Below are 19,912 nucleotides of genomic sequence, written 5' to 3' on the forward strand. Positions count from 1 at the left end.
GGAATTTGTCTAGACAACGTGAATTTACAGAAATCGCTATTTATATTTGCTGAAACATAAAAAAAGCCGAGAAAAATAACCGATTCAATAAATAAGTAATTTATCAATATATGAACAACACGAATATTAATCGCCTAAGTTCACACGTAATTTCAGACAGTTGTTTGTTTATAAAATAGGCGCTTGCAAGTTTTAACTAATTTTTATTTCTATTTTATTGCATATTTTCTCTTTCTTTTTCATTCCATTTGAAATTCAAACAAAAGATACATCACATTATGGTTGACTATGTAAAACGGGAGAGAAAGAGAGTAGAGTGAGGAGAGAATAAAAAAATTGCATTTGTTTGATGAACGAAAAATCATTTGATATATAAATAAAAAGTCTTATTGCCAAAAAAAAACTCTTATTTCGTTATATATTCAGAGCACACCATAATTGGAAAGCCTCCGCTGCACAAAATTTCAATGTTGTGAACACGGAAAATCCCATGCCATCCAAAGACCACATAGGCACAAACACACACATTCAAACACTCTCTTTTCACGCGATACATTTCCAAATATTCAATTTGAGCCTCATGTGAATTAAAACATTTCTATTTGCTGTTATTGCTGTTGTATTTCTTTTTAATTGTTTGTTCACGATATATATGTTTCTAATTCACAATCTTTGTATGACTTAACGCCACTAATTTATGATATAAGTGTGCTTTTCTTTTAATTAATAATCAAATGCGGTGTGTTTTTATATTTTTTTTCGAGTATATATGGTCTGATGTAATTAGTGATTAAAATAAAAGTGGAAGCCGTTTCGAATCGGCCGCAAAGTTGATCGAATTAATCGGCTCATGTTTTGACTTATTGCGCGATTTATAAAAGAGTTCAAAGTCAGTTAAATAATCATTTGAGGTGACAATAACATAACAACAACAACAGCAACCGCAACCGCCATACCAACGGCATAATCGAAACTTGTTAAAACCATTTGAAGCGGGTTTATTGTCTTCTCGATCATCCATTCGATTCGATAAATTACGTTGTTCAACGTAATGACATAAAAGACTTCGTATGACACACGTATGCCGACGGTTTCACTTGTTAATTATAACTCCATCAATAAATATCGTTACGAATTGTAGAGTTCAGGTGTTGGTTGCTGCTTTTTTTTTCAACGCTCTCGAGTCACTGTACCGCACTGTCTCGTTCATTCTTTCTCCATGGCGGTGGTCGATGGAAAGCCCAATTTTTGTTTTGCGTCTTCTTTTTTTTTCTTGTTGTTACTCTATTGCCCAGTACGTATTTGATTGATAATAATAGTCATCGGATTACATACATATGCTACGATATCGCATTAGATTGTGATCGCTCTTGAATGAAAGTAGCACGTGCATAAATTACAAATCAACCAACATAAGTCGATCGTTGGCAAGATGATGATGATAGTTGCTCGATGCGTATTCCATGCATGAACCATAAAAAGGCTACATATACCATCGGCACCACAGCATTAAAATCCAACGAGAAATGCGATGATTTCGTTAAGATACAGCTAAATTTCCTACCACCATAATGTTTGGCACTGCACACGCCGGTATAAACTCACATACACACACACACACGGCCATCATCATCACTTGTATAAGAAACTGTGCAAATAACAAAGGAGACAATTCACATATCGCATATAATTACGGTGAATTGAATGAAGTAGCGGTAGTAAAATTGAACTGAAATACCCCTACTCAGGCCTTGTATAAAAGTCAATATCTGTTGAGCGAGTAACAACAATACCGATCTTTACGCTGTATTGTGAAGTTCGTAATCATTTTTTTTTATTGTACTTTTTTTCCGTTGCCATTCAATTTCATTCGTAGTGTAACGGTTGCTTTTTTTTAGTTAGACCATTTAAAACAGTTGAATAAAAGTGCTCAAAACTTAAAAAATTTGTTCAAGATAAATTAAAATTAGTGATCTAAATATAGAATTTATAGAGCTTAGAGATTTAAACAATTTTTAAGAAAAAATGAACGCTTTGGTTTTATTTACGATAATTTTGCCGACGATCGAAATGATCATGGCACGTCCACAACAGCCACAAATCGAACCAGCCTATCTGCGTGATTATTATGCACAACTTTCACAACAGAATCCGAACGCAATCCGTGGATCAGTTCAGGATGTTACACCAATTTTTGAGCAAAACACATCATTCCAACCGTCACCACAAGTATCTGTTGGCCAACAAATCCGAGTCCGTGATCCAGTTCAAGAACAGGTGAGCATCATTTTTTTTTTTGGTATCTCTAAATCTTTTCAAAGTTTTTCGAATTGATGGCAAAAAAGACAATATTCGAATGTTTTTGGTTTTGCTCATGAGGAATATATACTTTCAGATTCGAGTGCAACAACCACAATATTCAGTACCAACATCAGTACGACAATATACTCAACAACAACAGGTTCGGCAACATTTTTTTTTATTGTGTTTTATTTTTCCTCTCACGTTTAAATAGACCGCAATTAGAAACGACATTTAAAATTGTGATCGAACGAGCACACTTACTGTTATTATTATTATTATTAAATTCTTACAGCCACAATACCAACCCCAATACCAACAACAACACATCCAATACAATCGACCACAAACGCCAACTAAGCAAACGTTAGCCATCCCACGTAAACCGCAAATACAACAATATCAATCGCAACGTGATCCAGAAGAACAAGAAGAAGAAGAAAATGAGGTTAGTCAAACGAAATCCATTCACTAAATTCTAAATCGTGATAAAACTTAAAGCGAAAAAAAAAATCACATTTGAAAAGAAAAAAACACGTACACATCGAAAAGGCCAATGAAAAATGAGACAAGCTTTTGGCTGCATATGTACACGAAAACCAATCTACTGAACAAGAATCAAATATCAGAGAGTTGTGCTGAATAAATATGTGTGATAGATAGTATATTTTATTTTTGTGGCTTTGTAGGAAAAAAAATGAAGTAATTGCACCAAAAGAGACCGAGGCGCCTAAAACCAAATCAGATAAACTTTTTTTGCTGGTTACTTTCAAATATACACGATCAAATTGCGCTAAGAAAATAACGCGCACGAAACGGTTCAAGCTAGATTTAAATATTAAAAAAAAAAACATACGTAAGCAAATAATTCTGGCGTGTTTATAATGTGTGTTCCACATCTTTTTCTCTTTTGTGTGTTTTTTTTCTTTCTGTCTGAGAAGTCAGAAATTATATTTGGCAAAAAATATGCAACATATAATCAAGTGGAATTATATGCAAGAGTCTTTCTTGCCACGAGAGAAAGAAAGAGTGAAAAAGAGCCGATTCTGTCATTTCACATGATACACCACCTTTCTTTTACGTAATGCACTGCAATTGATATAATTTTATATAAATTAATATTTTCAACCGATAAAAGTTTCAGAAAAACAAAAAAAAACCAACAACATATATTTATTTATATATTTCGGCAAACCATTGTAATTGTAATACAATCATTTTTATCGTGTATAAAATTTGCCATTACACATATACAGATTTGGAAATTGGCTGATTCATTTCAGTTCGGCAAACATTATACGCAAATGAATTGTCATCGAACTGTAAACGGTCACGTTCTATCCATTTGGTATTGAATGTGGTCGATGTTATTTTTGCTCTGGCTTTTCTTTTACCAAACCGCTGCTCTCGTCATCATCGTCGTCGTCTGGTTTCAGTTTCATTTTCAGATATAAAGTCACTGACAATTTGAATGGAAACGGGTTTTGGCGTTTAAAATTTTCAAAATGTTTCTGTACATACGTATATGGAGTTAATGCACTTTCGCGAATTGCAGGCGCGCGCGCACACGTGCATTCGCACAATTTGAATAATGCTCGCATTCTGTCCTTCTTCATGTGAGTGTCTTTGTTTGTGTGTGTACATGCATAATGTATGGATCGGATGGCGTGTGTGTGTGCGCGCGCACAATGATGCATATAATAATCATCAAAAGAAAGCAAAAATATTAAAACAAATATCACACCAACAACTTCAATATAATATACAACTAGTTTCATAACTGGCCTGTAATCGTTGTACCCTCTTATGTACATTACAAACAATATAATTACAATAGCAACAACAACCGAGAAGAAAAAAAAATAGTTGAAATCGTGGCAATAAAAAAAAAACGCTGCACAAGAAATCTGTCTTCTTTCTTTCGCATTTGTGTATTTCATTGATCTGTCATCTAATCGACGTGCATATTTATGTGTGTGTGAATGTGTGCACGTAAGCGACTGTCTCGAACCGATCGCCGAGTTCATTGATGCCATTCGCAGATTTAGTATAATTAATTGGCACTTGAACAAAGTCGGCAACGGCTGATGATGGTCGCGCGCACCTTTATATCTACTCGGTTTGTCGTCAAATCGATTCTTCCATTCAAATGTTGAAATATCATATGCTATGCTATGAAATGTCATTTCAACATCTAATAAATTGATTATTTTTTTTTCATTTAAATTGACTTCGAAATGTGGCCGTTTCAATTTTCGTTGAAAATATTATTTCAGCAATCAAACATATATGTTGGGCGTGATATACCCGTTATTTAAAGAAGAGAGACAAAAAATCAGCAGCAGCAGCATCCAATGTCTGGAATGAAACCGCACAAATATGCCGATACGGTTTTTTTTATGTAATCTATTCTGAAATGAATTTCGACCCACTTAGCGAAAATGTACGTGCATTCATGCTTACATATAGTATACGATACATATATTGTATAATCGCTGCTTGACGCATGACTCCATTCGCAATTTAACAAGCATTGGCTATTGTTAGACTATGAGAACTCTTTGATTCGTGCTTTGTTTTTGTTGCTTTTTATTTTACCATTTCGCTCTCGTTTCATGTTTATACATTTTCGATTTTCACGTCGCCTGTGTATTTTACCATACAATTCTGGGCCTTGTTAATCGCCGCCGCCGCCAATTCGAATGGGCCAATTGAGAAAGTGAGAGGGAATGGGTCTGATCGTGAACAGAAAGAGAGAAAGCAAATTGTAACACAAACACGAAAATCAACACAAAACGAAATATATACAAAACAAGACACCCGCAAGCATTGCATACAGTTTATGCGCGAGCACCTACCTGACGAAATAATGAAACATTTGTATCTATTTTGGATCTGCAAAGACTATTTGCACATACGCACATCAATTCGGTTTTTATGAAATTCATATTCGATACACTTAGCCCACACACACACACATATAATAAAATAAAAATAAGTGAAATAAAAAAAACACACGCAGCCAATTACTCTGCCATTTTGATGTGTTCTTATGGACATTTTCGTTTTGATTTCATGATTCAATCAAAATAATCCATAGTTCTTCTTACGAAATGACTGCGTGGAATAAATTGCTGTCTATCACATTTGTTGTCCATGCAACAATTTTTTTCTTCTCTTCAATTTAATTTGATAGTCATTATATGGCTTGAAGCAGACAGTCATTCAGGCACCAATATGCATGACAGACTGCTTTGACTTCTCTCATTTGATCAAATGTGTATTATGACCATACGCACGCATATAAATCAAATGTTTTCACAACATAATTTAACTAGCCGATCTAACTGTGAATGTTTTGTGCGCAACAACAAAAAATTAAAACGATAGAAAACCGAGAGACCGAGAAAAGAGCCACCATTAAATTGTACTGTTTAAAGCAGAGACGAAAAAAAAAAACAACAACAACCGGCAATAAAATCAACTGTTTACAATTAATGAATATGCGCAAACGCACTTTATTTCATTGTATGTCTTATTTCTGTATCACCGTTCTCGTTCACATATTCCGACCAGCCCAGTGAAAGTGTATCAATAATGTGTAACGAACGGTATATATGTGGATTTATATATGCGAATTGCATCAAAATGATGATAAAACGATGTCGATTTATCGAAGACAATTACGTTGCGAAAATGAAAAAAGAAACAATAAAGCGAATGAAAGTCTTTTATATTTTTCATATTGTGGCACGCAGTTTATTCAACTTGAATTGTAATCCATCTCGCAAAATTCTCTATTAATAATTGAACGTTATGAAACCAATTCAGCAATTAACCACCGGTCTAACATGCCGATGATCTCTGATGCAAGTGTTTGTTTCATTGTTTCTCGTATCGCTCCCACATATGATTGCATCGTAACTATTATTACTGGTTAATGAACAGGTTTTCGTTTTATGTGCAAGTGAATTGATTTTTCGATTTATCCTATTTGCAGGGAAATTCATCGTATCAATTTGGTTTCGATGTTAAAGATGATGAGTACACAAATTATCAACAACGCAAAGAAGTACGTGATGGTAATGTGATCAAGGGATCATATTCAGTTGTCGACAGCGATGGATTCATTCGAACCGTGACATATACCGCCGATCCCAAAGAAGGTAAAGGACCTCTACGTTTGATTCATAAATATCAAAAACTAACTCTACCTAATTGTATTTATTTAATATTGATTAGGATTCAAAGCCGATGTTGTGCGTCAACCAACGGATATTGTGGTGAAAGTTCCAACACCAGCACCGGAAAACAGCATTGGAAAATTGTCAAGACCTCAACCACACTTTTTGCCACAACAATCGCAATACCGTCAACAAGCACAACGACAACAACAACAACAACAGCAACATCAGCAACATCAGCAACAGCAACAGCAACAAATTAGACAACCCATCCAAGTTCAACCTGAATACGAATAGAGTGATGTCAAACGAATTTCATTATTTTTCAACAAAAACACAACCAAAACCTGATGAATATCAACGAAAGCATCGTCAAAATGCAAATTTCATCAATTAAATAGTGCCCATTGTATCTTATGAATTAGACATTTATTTGTTATGTTTTTTCTTTTATTATATTTTCTTTTCTCTATCTCGCAATCGTCAGGACATCCTACATTCGTATTTTTACATTAAATCTCCTTTCATTCCGAAATTTAGACTTATTGTTTTATTTAAATTTTCAAACAAAATATATACAACAACAAAAACAACAAAAATAAATAATAAAATTAAAAATAATTTCTCAAAATTGCTATTTGTTGTTTTTTTTTTGTGTTTGTCTGGATATTGTGAAATATTTCATTTGACCATGAATGTATAAATGGGCATAAAGGTCACAATTTCTAATGAAAACGAGCATGGCATGGCTGTTCTCTCAACGAAATACGCACATTTTCTCAATTTTTTTTTTCAGGTTTAAAAAATGATTAAATTGTATTAAACGTAGACGGCATTCTCGTTCGGCCCACAAATTTAATTTACAGGATAATTAAAGAAAGAAACACAAAACTATTTCTATGACATCCGAAAATAAACTGCGGTGCTTTATCGATGTACTGATGTTTTTGTTGTTGTTCGAAAACTAGTATTCCGAGCAAAGCGTGTGCGTGCATGTCAATGTGTTTTTCAAAACATTTTTCTTCATTTTTCCGAGCTTAATGCGATCAACAAATTGGAACGATATCGATTGTTATTATTATTATTGTTGTTGTTGAAAAACGAAGTAAAATAAAAAGAAATGCTCGAAACTAGATAAAATCGTTTAAGGTTGATACAAGCGAATCGATTAAAAACAAATGAATCCCTTTTCAAATGGCATTATTGATGCTTTCAATTATTATCGAACACATTCTTAAGTTGTTGATCTGTTATACAGTTTGCTGTTGTTATGCTAAATACAACGTAATACATGACGAATCATCATTGATCTGAAACCAAACGTTGTTTCATGCACTTGAGAGCCATTTCAACAGAGATCTCACATAAACGATGATTCAATTAAAAGGAACTTTATGTTATGCAACACAACCACAACCACTCATCAAAATCCGAGAATTATGTATTAATTCTTGATTCAATTTGCAATACACTGTTTCGAATTAATTTACATCGCAAATAAAAAAAAAATCAAACCGACGAATCGATCAATCGTTGATGTCTCGATGCAAACGAACAAAAAAATTGTTTTTAATTTGATTCGGAAATTCAAGTGAATACGACGTACTCTCTGTCTGTTGTTGCTTCAATTGAATTCTACACCGAATACGGGATATAATTATAATATTGACTTGTGAAGGTGTCATTTTCTATAATTGCATACGCGTATCTATTGGCGTGGAGTATTCGCATCGCGAACATATTGTGCATAATTACAGCAGTGCAAACGAATGCACACAAACGGTGCATCCGTGTTCAAATGTTGTGTTGTTGATAAATTGCCGAAATAAAAAAAAGCAAGAAAAATATAAAAAGCGAAAAATACATAAAATAACAAATCAAACCGAAGTAAATGTAGTTCATCTCTCAGTTGTTCGATATTAAAAACATCATGTACGCCAATCTTTATAAATAGACCACTATTAAATTCAATTCAAGGAAAAAAGGAGATAACGAATAATTACGAAATTGTAAAACAGCTGAATCAGCTGAATAGTGCATACAAATTTATTTGTTTTGTACAATATATAGAAAAAAACGGCATTTTCGACATCTTCTCTAACATCGACGACGCCGAAAATTCATACATCCATTGGCTTATTTATCTCTTTTTTTTCGTTGTTGTTGTTTGATTCGTCTTCTTCTTTTTTAATTTTCGTTCAAATTAAGTTTTTCGCTGTACTTGCAAACAGTTAGTTGTTTTTTCGGGTGAGTCAACACTTCAAGATTGATTTTTCCTCCGAACGAAAACAAGTTGACTTTGTTTGAAATTCAAATTGAACGCAAACCGCAGTTCGATTTTACATTTCAAACCAAAGTGGAAAAGAAAATCAATTGCTCTCCCCCCGACATAAAGAAAGAACAAAAAAACTGTTTTCCATTTTGTGTCACATTTTAATTTGCTACTTATATTCTTTTTCTTCTTAAATTTTGTTCAAGTGAAAAATTGTGCATCGAAAGCAGAAGAAGAGTGAATTGTGTGCAAGTGAGGGTGAGAGAAAGAGAGTGTGTGAAAGGCTGTGCATTTGTGGCCAAACAAAATAAAAACTACAACAAATTAAAGCGAAGAGAGTGTAATTTAAAGCGATTTTTCAATAATAATGGCCTCTAAGCGACGTGAGGTTGTAATTGATCTTGAACGTGACGGGCCACATATATGCTGGGGCGTTCGCTTAATTGGCGGAATAGAAGTAAATACACCGTTAATTATAACAAAGGTATAAAGGTTAAATAATTCAAAATCATTTCCCCATCAGAATGCACGCCAAAAATCATTTCGACACAGCTCAGTGTCAACGTTATCCCTTTTAAATGTTTGAAATGTTTTTATTCGTTTTTTTTTATTTATTTTAATCGAATGAATCGAAAACGGGCAGGTTTTGGCCGGCAGTCCAGCCTTTGGTCGTCTAGTGCGTGGCGATATAATTGTCAAGATCCAGGAATATGATGGTACTTCAATAACATTTATTTATGAGAAAAAAAAAAATGATATTTTTGCAAATTAATTTGTAGCTCGTGACATCCGAAATGTTGATGCTCAAACACTGTTTCGAAACGCTTACAATCGCATCCGAATTGTTGTTTATCGTGACAGTAAAATGGTGGTCGCATCAAATATGCGAAATGATGTACAAAAATCACGTAGCCCATCGGCAGTACCACCATATCGTCCCGAAATCAATTTACTTCAATTTGATTTCAATGAACAGGCCGAACAGGCTGCATTATCATTGCCACAAACGAATTTTCAATCATTGTCGATCAGCGATTGTGGTTCATCGCGACCAAATTCACGTATGTCAAATTTTAGCCCGATGCCAACCAGAGATCATCAACAAGAAGTACGAGATGAACAGGCCACAATCACATCACAGGTAAGTAATCAATGGTTCATTCGAATTTAAATGAAAATCTAAAACTGATTTGTTTGTGTGATAAAATTTCACTTGATACAAACCCAAATATTAAATAGAATCTGTTGTGCCAGGGAATCCAAAGAAAGAAAAACAATTAACAAAGATTTGTAACGATTTTCTCATAAAAACAACGTTTCCAAAGCAAAAAAACACTTTGCCGCGTTTAAAATTTTATTTTCTTTCGAAAAAGTGTTTACATTTCTACATGAATTTTACTCGTGACATCAGCTTTGTTTCAGTTGAATAACAAAACAAGTGTCTTAGCAAATATAGCTGCTATAAATATATATGAAACCGTTTTTGTTTTAAAAAAACTCATCTAGAAGCGATTTTATATTTATGTGTCGATATACATACACATGAGACAGCACTTACACAGAGACAACGCGCACACGGAAAATTTCATGAATCGAATTTTCACTCTTTACACATGCGTAATTGTATTTCGTGTCCGACGTCTTTAATGCGAACGATGCTATGAGATCATGAACGAATTCACACACCAATTTTATGTATGAATCATTTGGGAACGACTTTTATCCAAGCCAAATGAAGGACACATTCAGACTAAAGTTGAAAACAAGAAAAAATTCAAATCAGACAAAGTGTTGAATTAATGTAAAATGCGCCATTAAAATGTGTAGAATTTATGATCTAGAATATTCATTATTTGTTTTCGAAATACAAATTGATGACCAATACAATAGAAACACTCCGATTTGATGAAGGAAACATTCCTATTTACGACATTCGTATAGCTAAAAGGTTTGCATGGTTTACATCATACGAATTAATAATGCGATGAGAGCTTAAGCAAGAGATGATCGATATGTTGTGACATAGACGGCCACATGTTTTGTTTGAATCTTTAATTTAGCAATGAACTCGGCGTTTTTTTTAATTCCTATTCGATGAGGTGACCATCCAACTCCAAATCATGGGTCCTTTCATTTTCTTCAATATTATTAGAAATAAACAACACATAAAGGCGTTATTCGATGGCAATTTTCCCACATCATCAAATCATTCGTCCATTTCAGCCACACCAATCAACGGCATATGGCGTGTGTAAAGGAACAGAGATGAACGAGAAAAGAGAAAAAAAGAGAAATCATATAAGAAATTCAAACAAACAAACAAACAAATCAAACTTGGCTGATATGAATACATAGATTTTGCTCGATCATAGATCTCTCAAGATAGAATGATGTGTGAACGGCATCCAACTAAAATTAAAATCTTACACAATATTTACAAAATGTATGCTTATACAATTTCGCATATGTGGTATACTGAAGGATAAATGGCGAAGGAGAAACAAAGGCATGTACGTAGATTTTCGTAAATTTTGCGGTTGAGACTCTCTCCTTACGACTCAACCAGAGTGTGTGTGTGTTTTTTCTTCTGTCTTCTTCTTCTTCATTTGTTGTTGCCATTAATTTCATTTTTTCTTGCATAAATAAATACCCGTCCTCACACTCACACACTTCATATTTTTCGCATATCACCCACCGGACCTTTGTATGTGTATTGAGTTGCCTATTTTCTCAATTTAAAATCCATTCCGATCTCTCGGCATATCCACACTGGCTCTCACTCACTCTCGCACCAATACTCCTTTGTTTGATAGCCAACCATACACTATGTATACATATACACAGGGTCAAATTATTTATTATGATTTTTTTTTTATTTTCGCGTTGTAAAATTCTCTATTCGCGCTCAATTCGGCTCTCAATGGCATAAAAATTGCTTCACAATCCGTATTTTTCGGAAAAAAGCTACTATCACAAAAATTTCGGTGGTTCAGTTGATGTTGAGATATTTTGAGTGCAACACAGTGATTCACTGGTAGCTAACGGTAAAATAAATTCTCTTATTTTTTCCAAAGTTAAAAATTCAACGCTTTATACTTTATTAGCGAAATAGTTTCGAATCAATTTTTTTACGGTCATATTTCACGATATTTTATTCAAAAAAAACATCAATAAACAAACGCGAGACATTTTTTCTATTTATTTACGATTTTATAGTGATTTTTACTTACATTTTTTTTTGTCTTGATAAAAACGTCGATTTTCCAATTCTCTTTCGAGAAAAAAAACGTCCCGAAACCAGAGTAATTCAGTTTGATTTTTATTGTTTTTTTAGTGACAAAAGTTCCTAAGTCGATTTATTATTAATTGATAAAATAAATTAAACGAAAAGCAAAAGAAAAAGGATATTAAAATGGCAACATATTATCGTGGAAGACCGCTAGCTGACACCAAATTCATTGTCCATCCTCACTATGCCACCCAAGCCGAAGCTACAAACGAAGCTATCGGTCACCAAGTAAGACATACATATTTTTTTTTGTTTGCATAAACTTTATCGTAAATTCGTTCGTCATGTTTGCAAATTTGGACGGGATTAATAAGCAACCTAAAATGGGTGTGACCAATTTTATGCAATGGTCAACATAAATGCTGACAAAGGGAATTTTAAGCAAAAACAACCACAACAAATGAATTGTTTCTTATTGTGTTTATTTATCTTTGATCACTTTTATCAGACAAATTAAATTAGTTTTCATTGTCATGGAATTCCGTAGCATGTATGAAAAGCACACGAATCAGACCTAGTACAATAGTTCAGACTATTTCGGAATAACGGTATAAATTCAGATATACATGTTAAAATTATGCTTTATTTCTTTTTATGCCATTTTTTATTATAAATTAAAATCGATGAAAATAAATAATTTGATAAATTAATGAGAAAGCAAATAATGAATGACATAGAGATAAATGCGATTAATTTTCATCAATAATTGTGGTGAAATAATTTTCGTTTTCAAATATTTGCATGAACGAACACTATTTGACGCATGGAGAAAGGAAAAAAATCATTAAGATAGGGAAAAAAAAGATAGATTGTTGTTCATTCCAATTTATCGAAATTACTAGAAAGACTCAAGTGCTGTATATATGAAAAATCGGTTCTATTTTTAAATTTTCTTCGAGTTTTTGATATTTTTTTTTTCTTCTTCTTCTTCGTCTTAGATGTTTGTGTGTACATATTTTCTCTCACTATATATATAAAGGTATATAAGCATATGAACTGACGATGAAATTTTTGCGAAAAACATCGACCCACGATCATTTCTTTGGCACATTCATTCGAATACAATCAAATGGTATTTATACATCTAAAAAAATATATATATCCTAACTCATACACACAGACTCATTTGTCTGAAGCTGAAACTAAAAATGAAGTGGGTCTAGTTTAATATTTCGAAATTATATTGAATCGAGCAAATCGATGCTTAAATCTAATATGCTATACATCGTTGGGCTCATAAAAATGCACTTAAAAAAAATCCAAATAATAAAAAATGTTTTCAAAACGAAAAAGAGAAAAAAAAGCCTAAAAAATTGAAAGCATCGTTGCCATTCATTTATTCAACACAGTAACATCCGTCAGAATATTGGCTATCAGTTGTTTATCTTTGACTACATTTGTGATCTCATCTTCGTCCCACTGTAGTTGTATTTTCGTTTGTCGTGCCACCTTATTTTTGATCATTTTGATAATTCCTTTAGTTTCGGTGAGCGAACAAAGGCCAAATAGTTCGTATTCATCCAATGCCGAAATGCCACGTTTGTTGCACACTTTTGCATACACTTCACGTAATCTTCCCACCGTAATATCTTTATTTTTGGATTGTTTCAACAGCAACAACAATGTACACACCAAAATTTTCTCTTGTAATGGAATTGCATCGCCATTTTCATCATCCCATTTATTGGCCGTACTGTATGCATCGTTGAGAACGTTAAGCACTTGTTTCACTTCGATTTTGTCAGTCTTTTCAATTTCATTGATCCCGAGATCATTTAAACTTTGCGCATTGAAATTTGAATTGCTCTCTTTCGCCTTTTCAACGACACGCCGACCAAGATCGAGCGCTTTTCGAATATCACCAGACATGGCAGCCACTTTGGCCGACATCAATTGTAACGTTGCCACTGGAAATATGTCCAGAACACCGGCTGCTTGCAAACGATTTTTGAAAATGTCAACGATTTGCTCTTTGGTGTATGGTGAAAAATGCATGAGGCGTGGCTTCACCGCTGTCGATTGCGTTTGTAAACGTGATAGCGCACGATTTGTTAAATCCAATGAGTTGGCAATACCGATCAGAATGATTTTTGCATTTAACAATGCTGGCCATTCAAATATTGTATACAATATTGATTGCTTTTTTTCGATCAATTCATCGATTTCGTCCAGCACTAATAAAACCATTTTATTACTTTTGCTACAAATGTAATGTTGAATACTGCGTAAATTCACATTCTTATCGCTCACAACCGGTAAATTCAGTTCTGTACAAATGGTACGATACACAGTTGCTGGTGTTTGCAATTTTATACAATTGATGTAAACTTTTTGGAATTTTTTCGCATTCGTTGAAACTAACAGCTTTCGAATACATGCCGTCTTTCCAGTGCCTATGAAAAATGAGATTGAATCGTATTCGATTTAAAAAAAAAATGATCCTTTGATTTTTACACAGTTCTCTTACCTGGTTGACCGCTGATATAAATACTCGCTGAAGTTTTCTTTGTGATATTTGATGTAAGAAATTCATTGAGTTCATCGATTTCCTTTTCACGTCCATACAATTCTTCGGTTTCGGCTGCATTCAATACTTTGCGAGCATTATCGATTTTACTTTTCGGCTTTTCTGGTTGATTTTCATCTTGTTCTTGTTCGCCGATACTCAATCGATGCAATAACGTTGATGGACTCAATGCATTCGCTTTGGCACACGATTTTCGTTGTTTTGGCGGTGTTACATGCACATCATCGTCTGCATTTGTTTCTTCATTTATGCATCGTTTTTGATCATTGTTCACATCATTCACTTTTTTATGCTGACGACGTTTTTCCACAGCCGTTGATTTTGTTGGCGTTTGTGTACTAACACCGTTCGTTGAAATTCGAGCAGATGATCTTGTCACTCTTGTTGACATTATTACTATTGTATTTAAAAGAATTAATTTACACAAAAAATTATAAGCACACAATTTTGATTTATCGAAACACATAAATTAAAATTGAATTTGAAATTAAAACGAAATCGTATAAAATGCAACAAAGAAATGATGATGATATAGTTTTTGCTTGTCCTCCATACAATGACTGTTGCTTCGTTGATGTTTGGCGCCAATTCAACTGTTCCGAGTTGAGGTTAAGATATTTCAAGCTGTCATCAGACATACGAAACAAAATGAGCAACAACAACAACAATAAAAAATTGTGCTGTATACGCTCTCCATTAAACGTCAAACGATACATAGAACCGATTCAAATATAACAATCGTTACGAATACGGATTGCGTTCATTCGGCATTCATTTCTTTTCTTTTTAATTTTCTTCATGCTGAACATTTTCAATATCACAATTTGATGTTCCGAAACAAATATGACTTGTTCTCCTCACATTCAACGCATATATTTTTAGAAAACCGATTTTTCTGCCAAGGACAGAATATGTTTCACATCAAAATCAATGAAGAATATAAAACCTTACTTAACTCGCTTTCGTTCTCTTCTCTTTCTCTCTCTCTGCCTTTTTCTTATGAGAAATAGTTTTTTTCTTCTTTTCAAGATTCGCTCAATTTGAAAGAGACGAGAAAAAAAAAACGCACACTCGATTAAATCCGGCACTGATGTTTTTTTTTTTCGTTCATAATGACTTTGAAAGCAAAGACAAAACGCTGATGAGTTTGATAACCTGTGTGTAGGCTATTTTATTTAGACTTTGAATAAAAATTTAAAAATCTGCTTAGAAAATCCATAACGTTGACCGAGTGTCGGTTATTCAATAGTGCGGCCTTTGATGCCGCCAGTGGCGATATCCTATTTTTAGATCAAGCAAATGGCGTGAGTGGAATTCCTTTTGAATTTTAATGAAAATATTGTACATGGAATTCACTGACGTCAAAATTTATACTGGCAAACAAATACAAAAATTTATGAAATCTTACACATATTCTCGATTTGAATAAATGAATCGCTACTGGAAATAAGTAAATTTTAATTAATTCGATGAATTCTTCTTGTTTTATCATATATATATTTTTTATCGCAGCCTTACCGTACAACTCCATTGATTTTGCCAGGAGCCAAGGTTAAGAAGGAATTCGTTCCCAATGAATGCTACTTGAGACATCATCCAAATCCGATGATGCGAGGCCGTGCTCCACATGTCGAAGAAAATTTCTTGCGCCAAAGAGTAATTATGAAATTTATTTAAATTGAATGACACGTTGACTGTGTATAATTTTGTTGATAAATATAGGCTGGAGACACATATCTTAACCGCGTTGTAGGCGACACTGGAAACAAGGTAAAATATGCATGATTTTATTCCAGCGATGGTCCATTTTCATCAACAAATCAATTTGAATAGGTTGCTCACAAGCAATTCAACTCTCCAATCGGTCTTTATTCGGACGGTAACATTGAACATACGATACGCTCAACCGTTCCAAACACCACACCGTAAGTGCATCATGGCATTTTTCGAATATTAAAAACACATGTAGATAGAGAGCTTCTTAAAAAAAACTTTCGTACAGTAGCAATCTTGAAAATGATATAGAATCATCTCTAATGGCGACATAGAAACTAAAAACAAAATTTACAAACAACATCATTGACAGTTTTACAGCAGTTGCTTTGCTTTTCTCATACTAAAGCGCATTTTATTTTTACATTTTTAAAAAACTATTATTTCCTCTTACTTTCGAGTACAAAGAAAACGAAACAAATCAAAAAGTGAATCGCCATTTTCTGCATGAGTGGAAAACAAAATTAATCAAAGAAAAATTGTTTTTATATTTTTTTTCTGTCGTTTTTCAATTCGAATTGTTACGTAATCAGGCAAGACCGACGAAGTCCGTTGCCATCAAAAACAGAGGGGTAATTTCAAAAATGTGTTCATCGAATTGTTGTTTTTGATTTTTGGTGTTACTCATTTATTCACAAATTATCACGTTCAATCATCAATGCAATATTGCATGCACAAAATGAACATTTTTCTACGTTTCAATGTCAAAACAATTATCAAAGAAGAAACTATGCAAATAAATCAATCAGAAAATTGAATTGGCTATTTTTAAAATAGCCCACCTGAACTCATCAATCTCTCTCTGTTACATTCATCAATTATTTATTGGCCAAAACGGAAGTGTTTAGGAATGAAAACAAACAAAAAAAATTATGAAGCAACCAATGCTACGTCAAATCTAATTTTATATGATAGTGTCACACATGTGTCAAGGTCATTCTAATTAAAAACATGTATATATCCATGACAACAGCATTTTCATTGATCTGTCGTTTCTGGAAGAAAAGAATCGAATTCTTGCGGAGCAACAACGCAAACAACGCATTGCACAACAAAATCGACTATCAACCTATCAGCCGTTCAATTTATATCATCCGCCTTCATCATCACATTAGCTTTTTTCTTTCTTAAAAAAAAAAACAAACAAAACATATAAATAAACAGAGAACAATTAGACACGAAAACAATTGAATACGAATTTCAAACATAAAATACACTGACTAATCATATGATGTATTTTTTTTTTTCACCTTTGATTGGCAAAATTTTCGCGAACGTTCCCTTGTTCAAGTAGTGAGATTGAGATTTGGCACTTTTCCATTTGAACTAAATAAGCGAGAAAAAATTGCTAAAAATTAAATTTGACGGGAAAATGCATGAACGGTGCCTTCCAGCTCACATCTTGCAAGTTATGTCGTTCACATTTCTTTTTTCTGAATTTTCCAACCTTTTCGTTAAGACAACCAACAGATATTTTGAAAATAAAAACGCGCAACGTCTAAAATTCGACTGTATGCCGTTGCATTCAATTGGCATTCAAATCGATATAAATAAATTTGCATTAAGAACTCGCATAAAAAAATATGAATGCAATACCGTATGGTTGGTTTTCATTGTAAATTGAGCAAAATCCTCATCCATACGTTTAGTAACATATTAGCGCTGTCAAAATTATTACCGTGTCACCCACAATTTCCGTAATATTTTATGAATTTAAGATTTAATTTTTAATTTATTTTTTGATGACAGAAAAATGCCACAAAAATAAATAAATAATTTTATTTAGTAATTATTGATGAAAATTGGCAGTCATGTGTACATATGTACATCGAAAAATATTTGAACATTTTAAATTTAATTTATATGGCACAGTGCTCGATTTAGTTAATCCATTTTACGTAGTTACTAACATTGTATTTTATATATTTAAAAAAAACTCGCTTTTCGTTTATGATTTGTTGTGCTCAAAATATTAGACATGTAAAAATGTACCTAACCAATTTAACGTATTGGTCATAATTATACATTTTTTTTTCTTGTCATTTTTAAATGGCACATGTATATACATTGTAAAATAATATGATTGACTCTAATTGATTGTCCAAAAAAATTGCAAATATTTCCCAGAGTATTAAACAATACCCACAATAACGTTGTTGTTTTTCTTTTTTCCGATAATCAAACAAACAAACCGATTTTATTTTTGTGAAACAAAACAAAAACCAAATAACAAAAAAAAAATCCCACCAACACACACAAACACCCAAAAATACAAACAAACAAAAATAGATACAAGAAAACTGTTGTTTTTGATCCATCGAAAAGCGAAACCTACCGCGCTATCCAAGACGAGCAACAAGGAGGATTTGGCGGAGCACGAGTTCATGAGATCCCAATCACCGTGCAACATCAAACATATCAACCAGCACCAGGCAAAGTAAGTAATACGACTGCATCTTTTGGCACGTCTACAAATATTTGCTCAACGAAAATCAAATGACATCCACATATATGTGTACCCTTTTTTGTTTCTTTTCAAATCATTCCATCCATCCCCCACATTCAGAAACCACAAGCCAATTACCAAGCTCCACCACCACAAAACTACAACAATGTAAGTTCAACAAATATAACATTGAGCTGATCAATCCGGATTGTTAATTAATGACACGAAACAATGAATTGGGAAATGTAGCTTTAATTTTAGTTTCACGAAATGAAAATCTCCACAAAAGCACCGATTCAATTCTTATCTAATTCATATTTTTCAATGCCAAAGCTACAAACTCTCCCACTTTCCATTGTAATTTGATATGCCTGATTCGACAGTGCCAATGCGGAATCGAGTCATCGATCAAATGGATTTGCAATAATAATTAATATTTGAGCTTTATCCTCTATACACAATTTTTCTACTCTAGATATGGGTTAAAAACATACCAATTTTTTTAATTTTACCTTCTAAATCGTAAATAGTTCACTAAACGGCTAATTCCCCCCTGAAAACTCATTTTTTTTTTTTTTTAATTTCACTCACCATGAAACGCTGAATTTCTACAAATTCAATTTCAATTTAATTAATTCAATGCGGTGCAATCTTCAATACTACTAAATCACATTCGATATGGCAAAATAGAACAAATTCCGGTGTTTCCTCTTTTTTTTTCTTAATAATCTTATTTTTCAAGCTAATTCCGCAATATATAACACACAGTGTGCAAATGGATTCTAATGAGCTTCTACTTCTGACGCGAAAAAAAAAATTATGTGAACGTAATAACGTATTGGTTGAACACTGACCAAATCATTCAGACAATCCATCCGAATTAATTTGAAATCCTATTTATTTTAGTACTATTTGTGATAGGTGAATGCGCTGGGAGAATCGAATGACACCATACATCAAAGTCACAGCTTCAAACGCCTCATGTTCAGCCTAGGCGACACTTACTAACTGAATTCGAATTGAATTTGTGACCAAAAATAACAACAATCAAACAAAAACAAAAATAATTTAAAAACAACAACCACTACTTCAACAACTACCAATTGTAACAACAACAACA

The 19,912-nt window shown here is 33.2% G+C and overlaps 3 protein-coding genes across 8 annotated transcripts; 2 read left to right on the top strand and 1 right to left on the bottom strand.

Moving 5' to 3' along the window:
* The first annotated feature begins 1,802 nt into the window (after positions 1 to 1,802).
* On the top strand, positions 1,803 to 7,024 carry LOC116347071 (myb-like protein AA). Its single transcript, XM_031777478.1, has 5 exons — positions 1,803 to 2,277; positions 2,396 to 2,461; positions 2,597 to 2,749; positions 6,302 to 6,467; positions 6,544 to 7,024. Exons 1-5 carry the CDS (start codon positions 2,026 to 2,028, stop codon positions 6,780 to 6,782), a joined length of 876 nt encoding a protein of 291 aa, XP_031633338.1. The 5' UTR covers positions 1,803 to 2,025; the 3' UTR covers positions 6,783 to 7,024.
* Positions 7,025 to 8,877: 1,853 nt separating this feature from the next.
* Positions 8,878 to 19,895, top strand: LOC116346995 (PDZ and LIM domain protein 3). 6 transcript variants are annotated; one of them, XM_031777356.1, is made up of 9 exons: positions 8,890 to 9,241; positions 9,401 to 9,473; positions 9,537 to 9,898; positions 16,086 to 16,229; positions 16,296 to 16,343; positions 16,407 to 16,498; positions 18,672 to 18,783; positions 18,913 to 18,960; positions 19,714 to 19,895. In XM_031777356.1, exons 1-9 carry the CDS (start codon positions 9,125 to 9,127, stop codon positions 19,798 to 19,800), a joined length of 1,083 nt encoding a protein of 360 aa, XP_031633216.1. In that variant the 5' UTR covers positions 8,890 to 9,124; the 3' UTR covers positions 19,801 to 19,895. The 6 variants fall into 6 exon arrangements, with proteins under 6 accessions (XP_031633220.1, XP_031633216.1, XP_031633219.1 ...); XM_031777358.1 differs by having other exon boundaries at positions 8,899 to 9,241; positions 18,636 to 18,783; positions 19,699 to 19,824; XM_031777355.1 differs by having other exon boundaries at positions 8,900 to 9,241; positions 18,636 to 18,783.
* On the bottom strand, positions 12,755 to 15,162 carry LOC116346994 (cell division control protein 6 homolog). Its single transcript, XM_031777354.1, has 2 exons — positions 14,514 to 15,162; positions 12,755 to 14,439 (listed from the first exon to the last, which is right to left on the bottom strand). The coding sequence occupies exons 1-2, from the start codon at positions 15,037 to 15,039 to the stop codon at positions 13,379 to 13,381; spliced, it is 1,587 nt and encodes a 528-aa protein (XP_031633214.1). The 5' UTR covers positions 15,040 to 15,162; the 3' UTR covers positions 12,755 to 13,378.
* Positions 19,896 to 19,912: the final 17 nt, after the last annotated feature.

Source organism: Contarinia nasturtii, unplaced genomic scaffold (assembly GCF_009176525.2).
Source record: "Contarinia nasturtii isolate CC-2019 unplaced genomic scaffold, AAFC_CNas_1.1 Cnas_scaffold_1699, whole genome shotgun sequence".
Classification (NCBI taxonomy): domain Eukaryota; kingdom Metazoa; phylum Arthropoda; class Insecta; order Diptera; family Cecidomyiidae; genus Contarinia; species Contarinia nasturtii.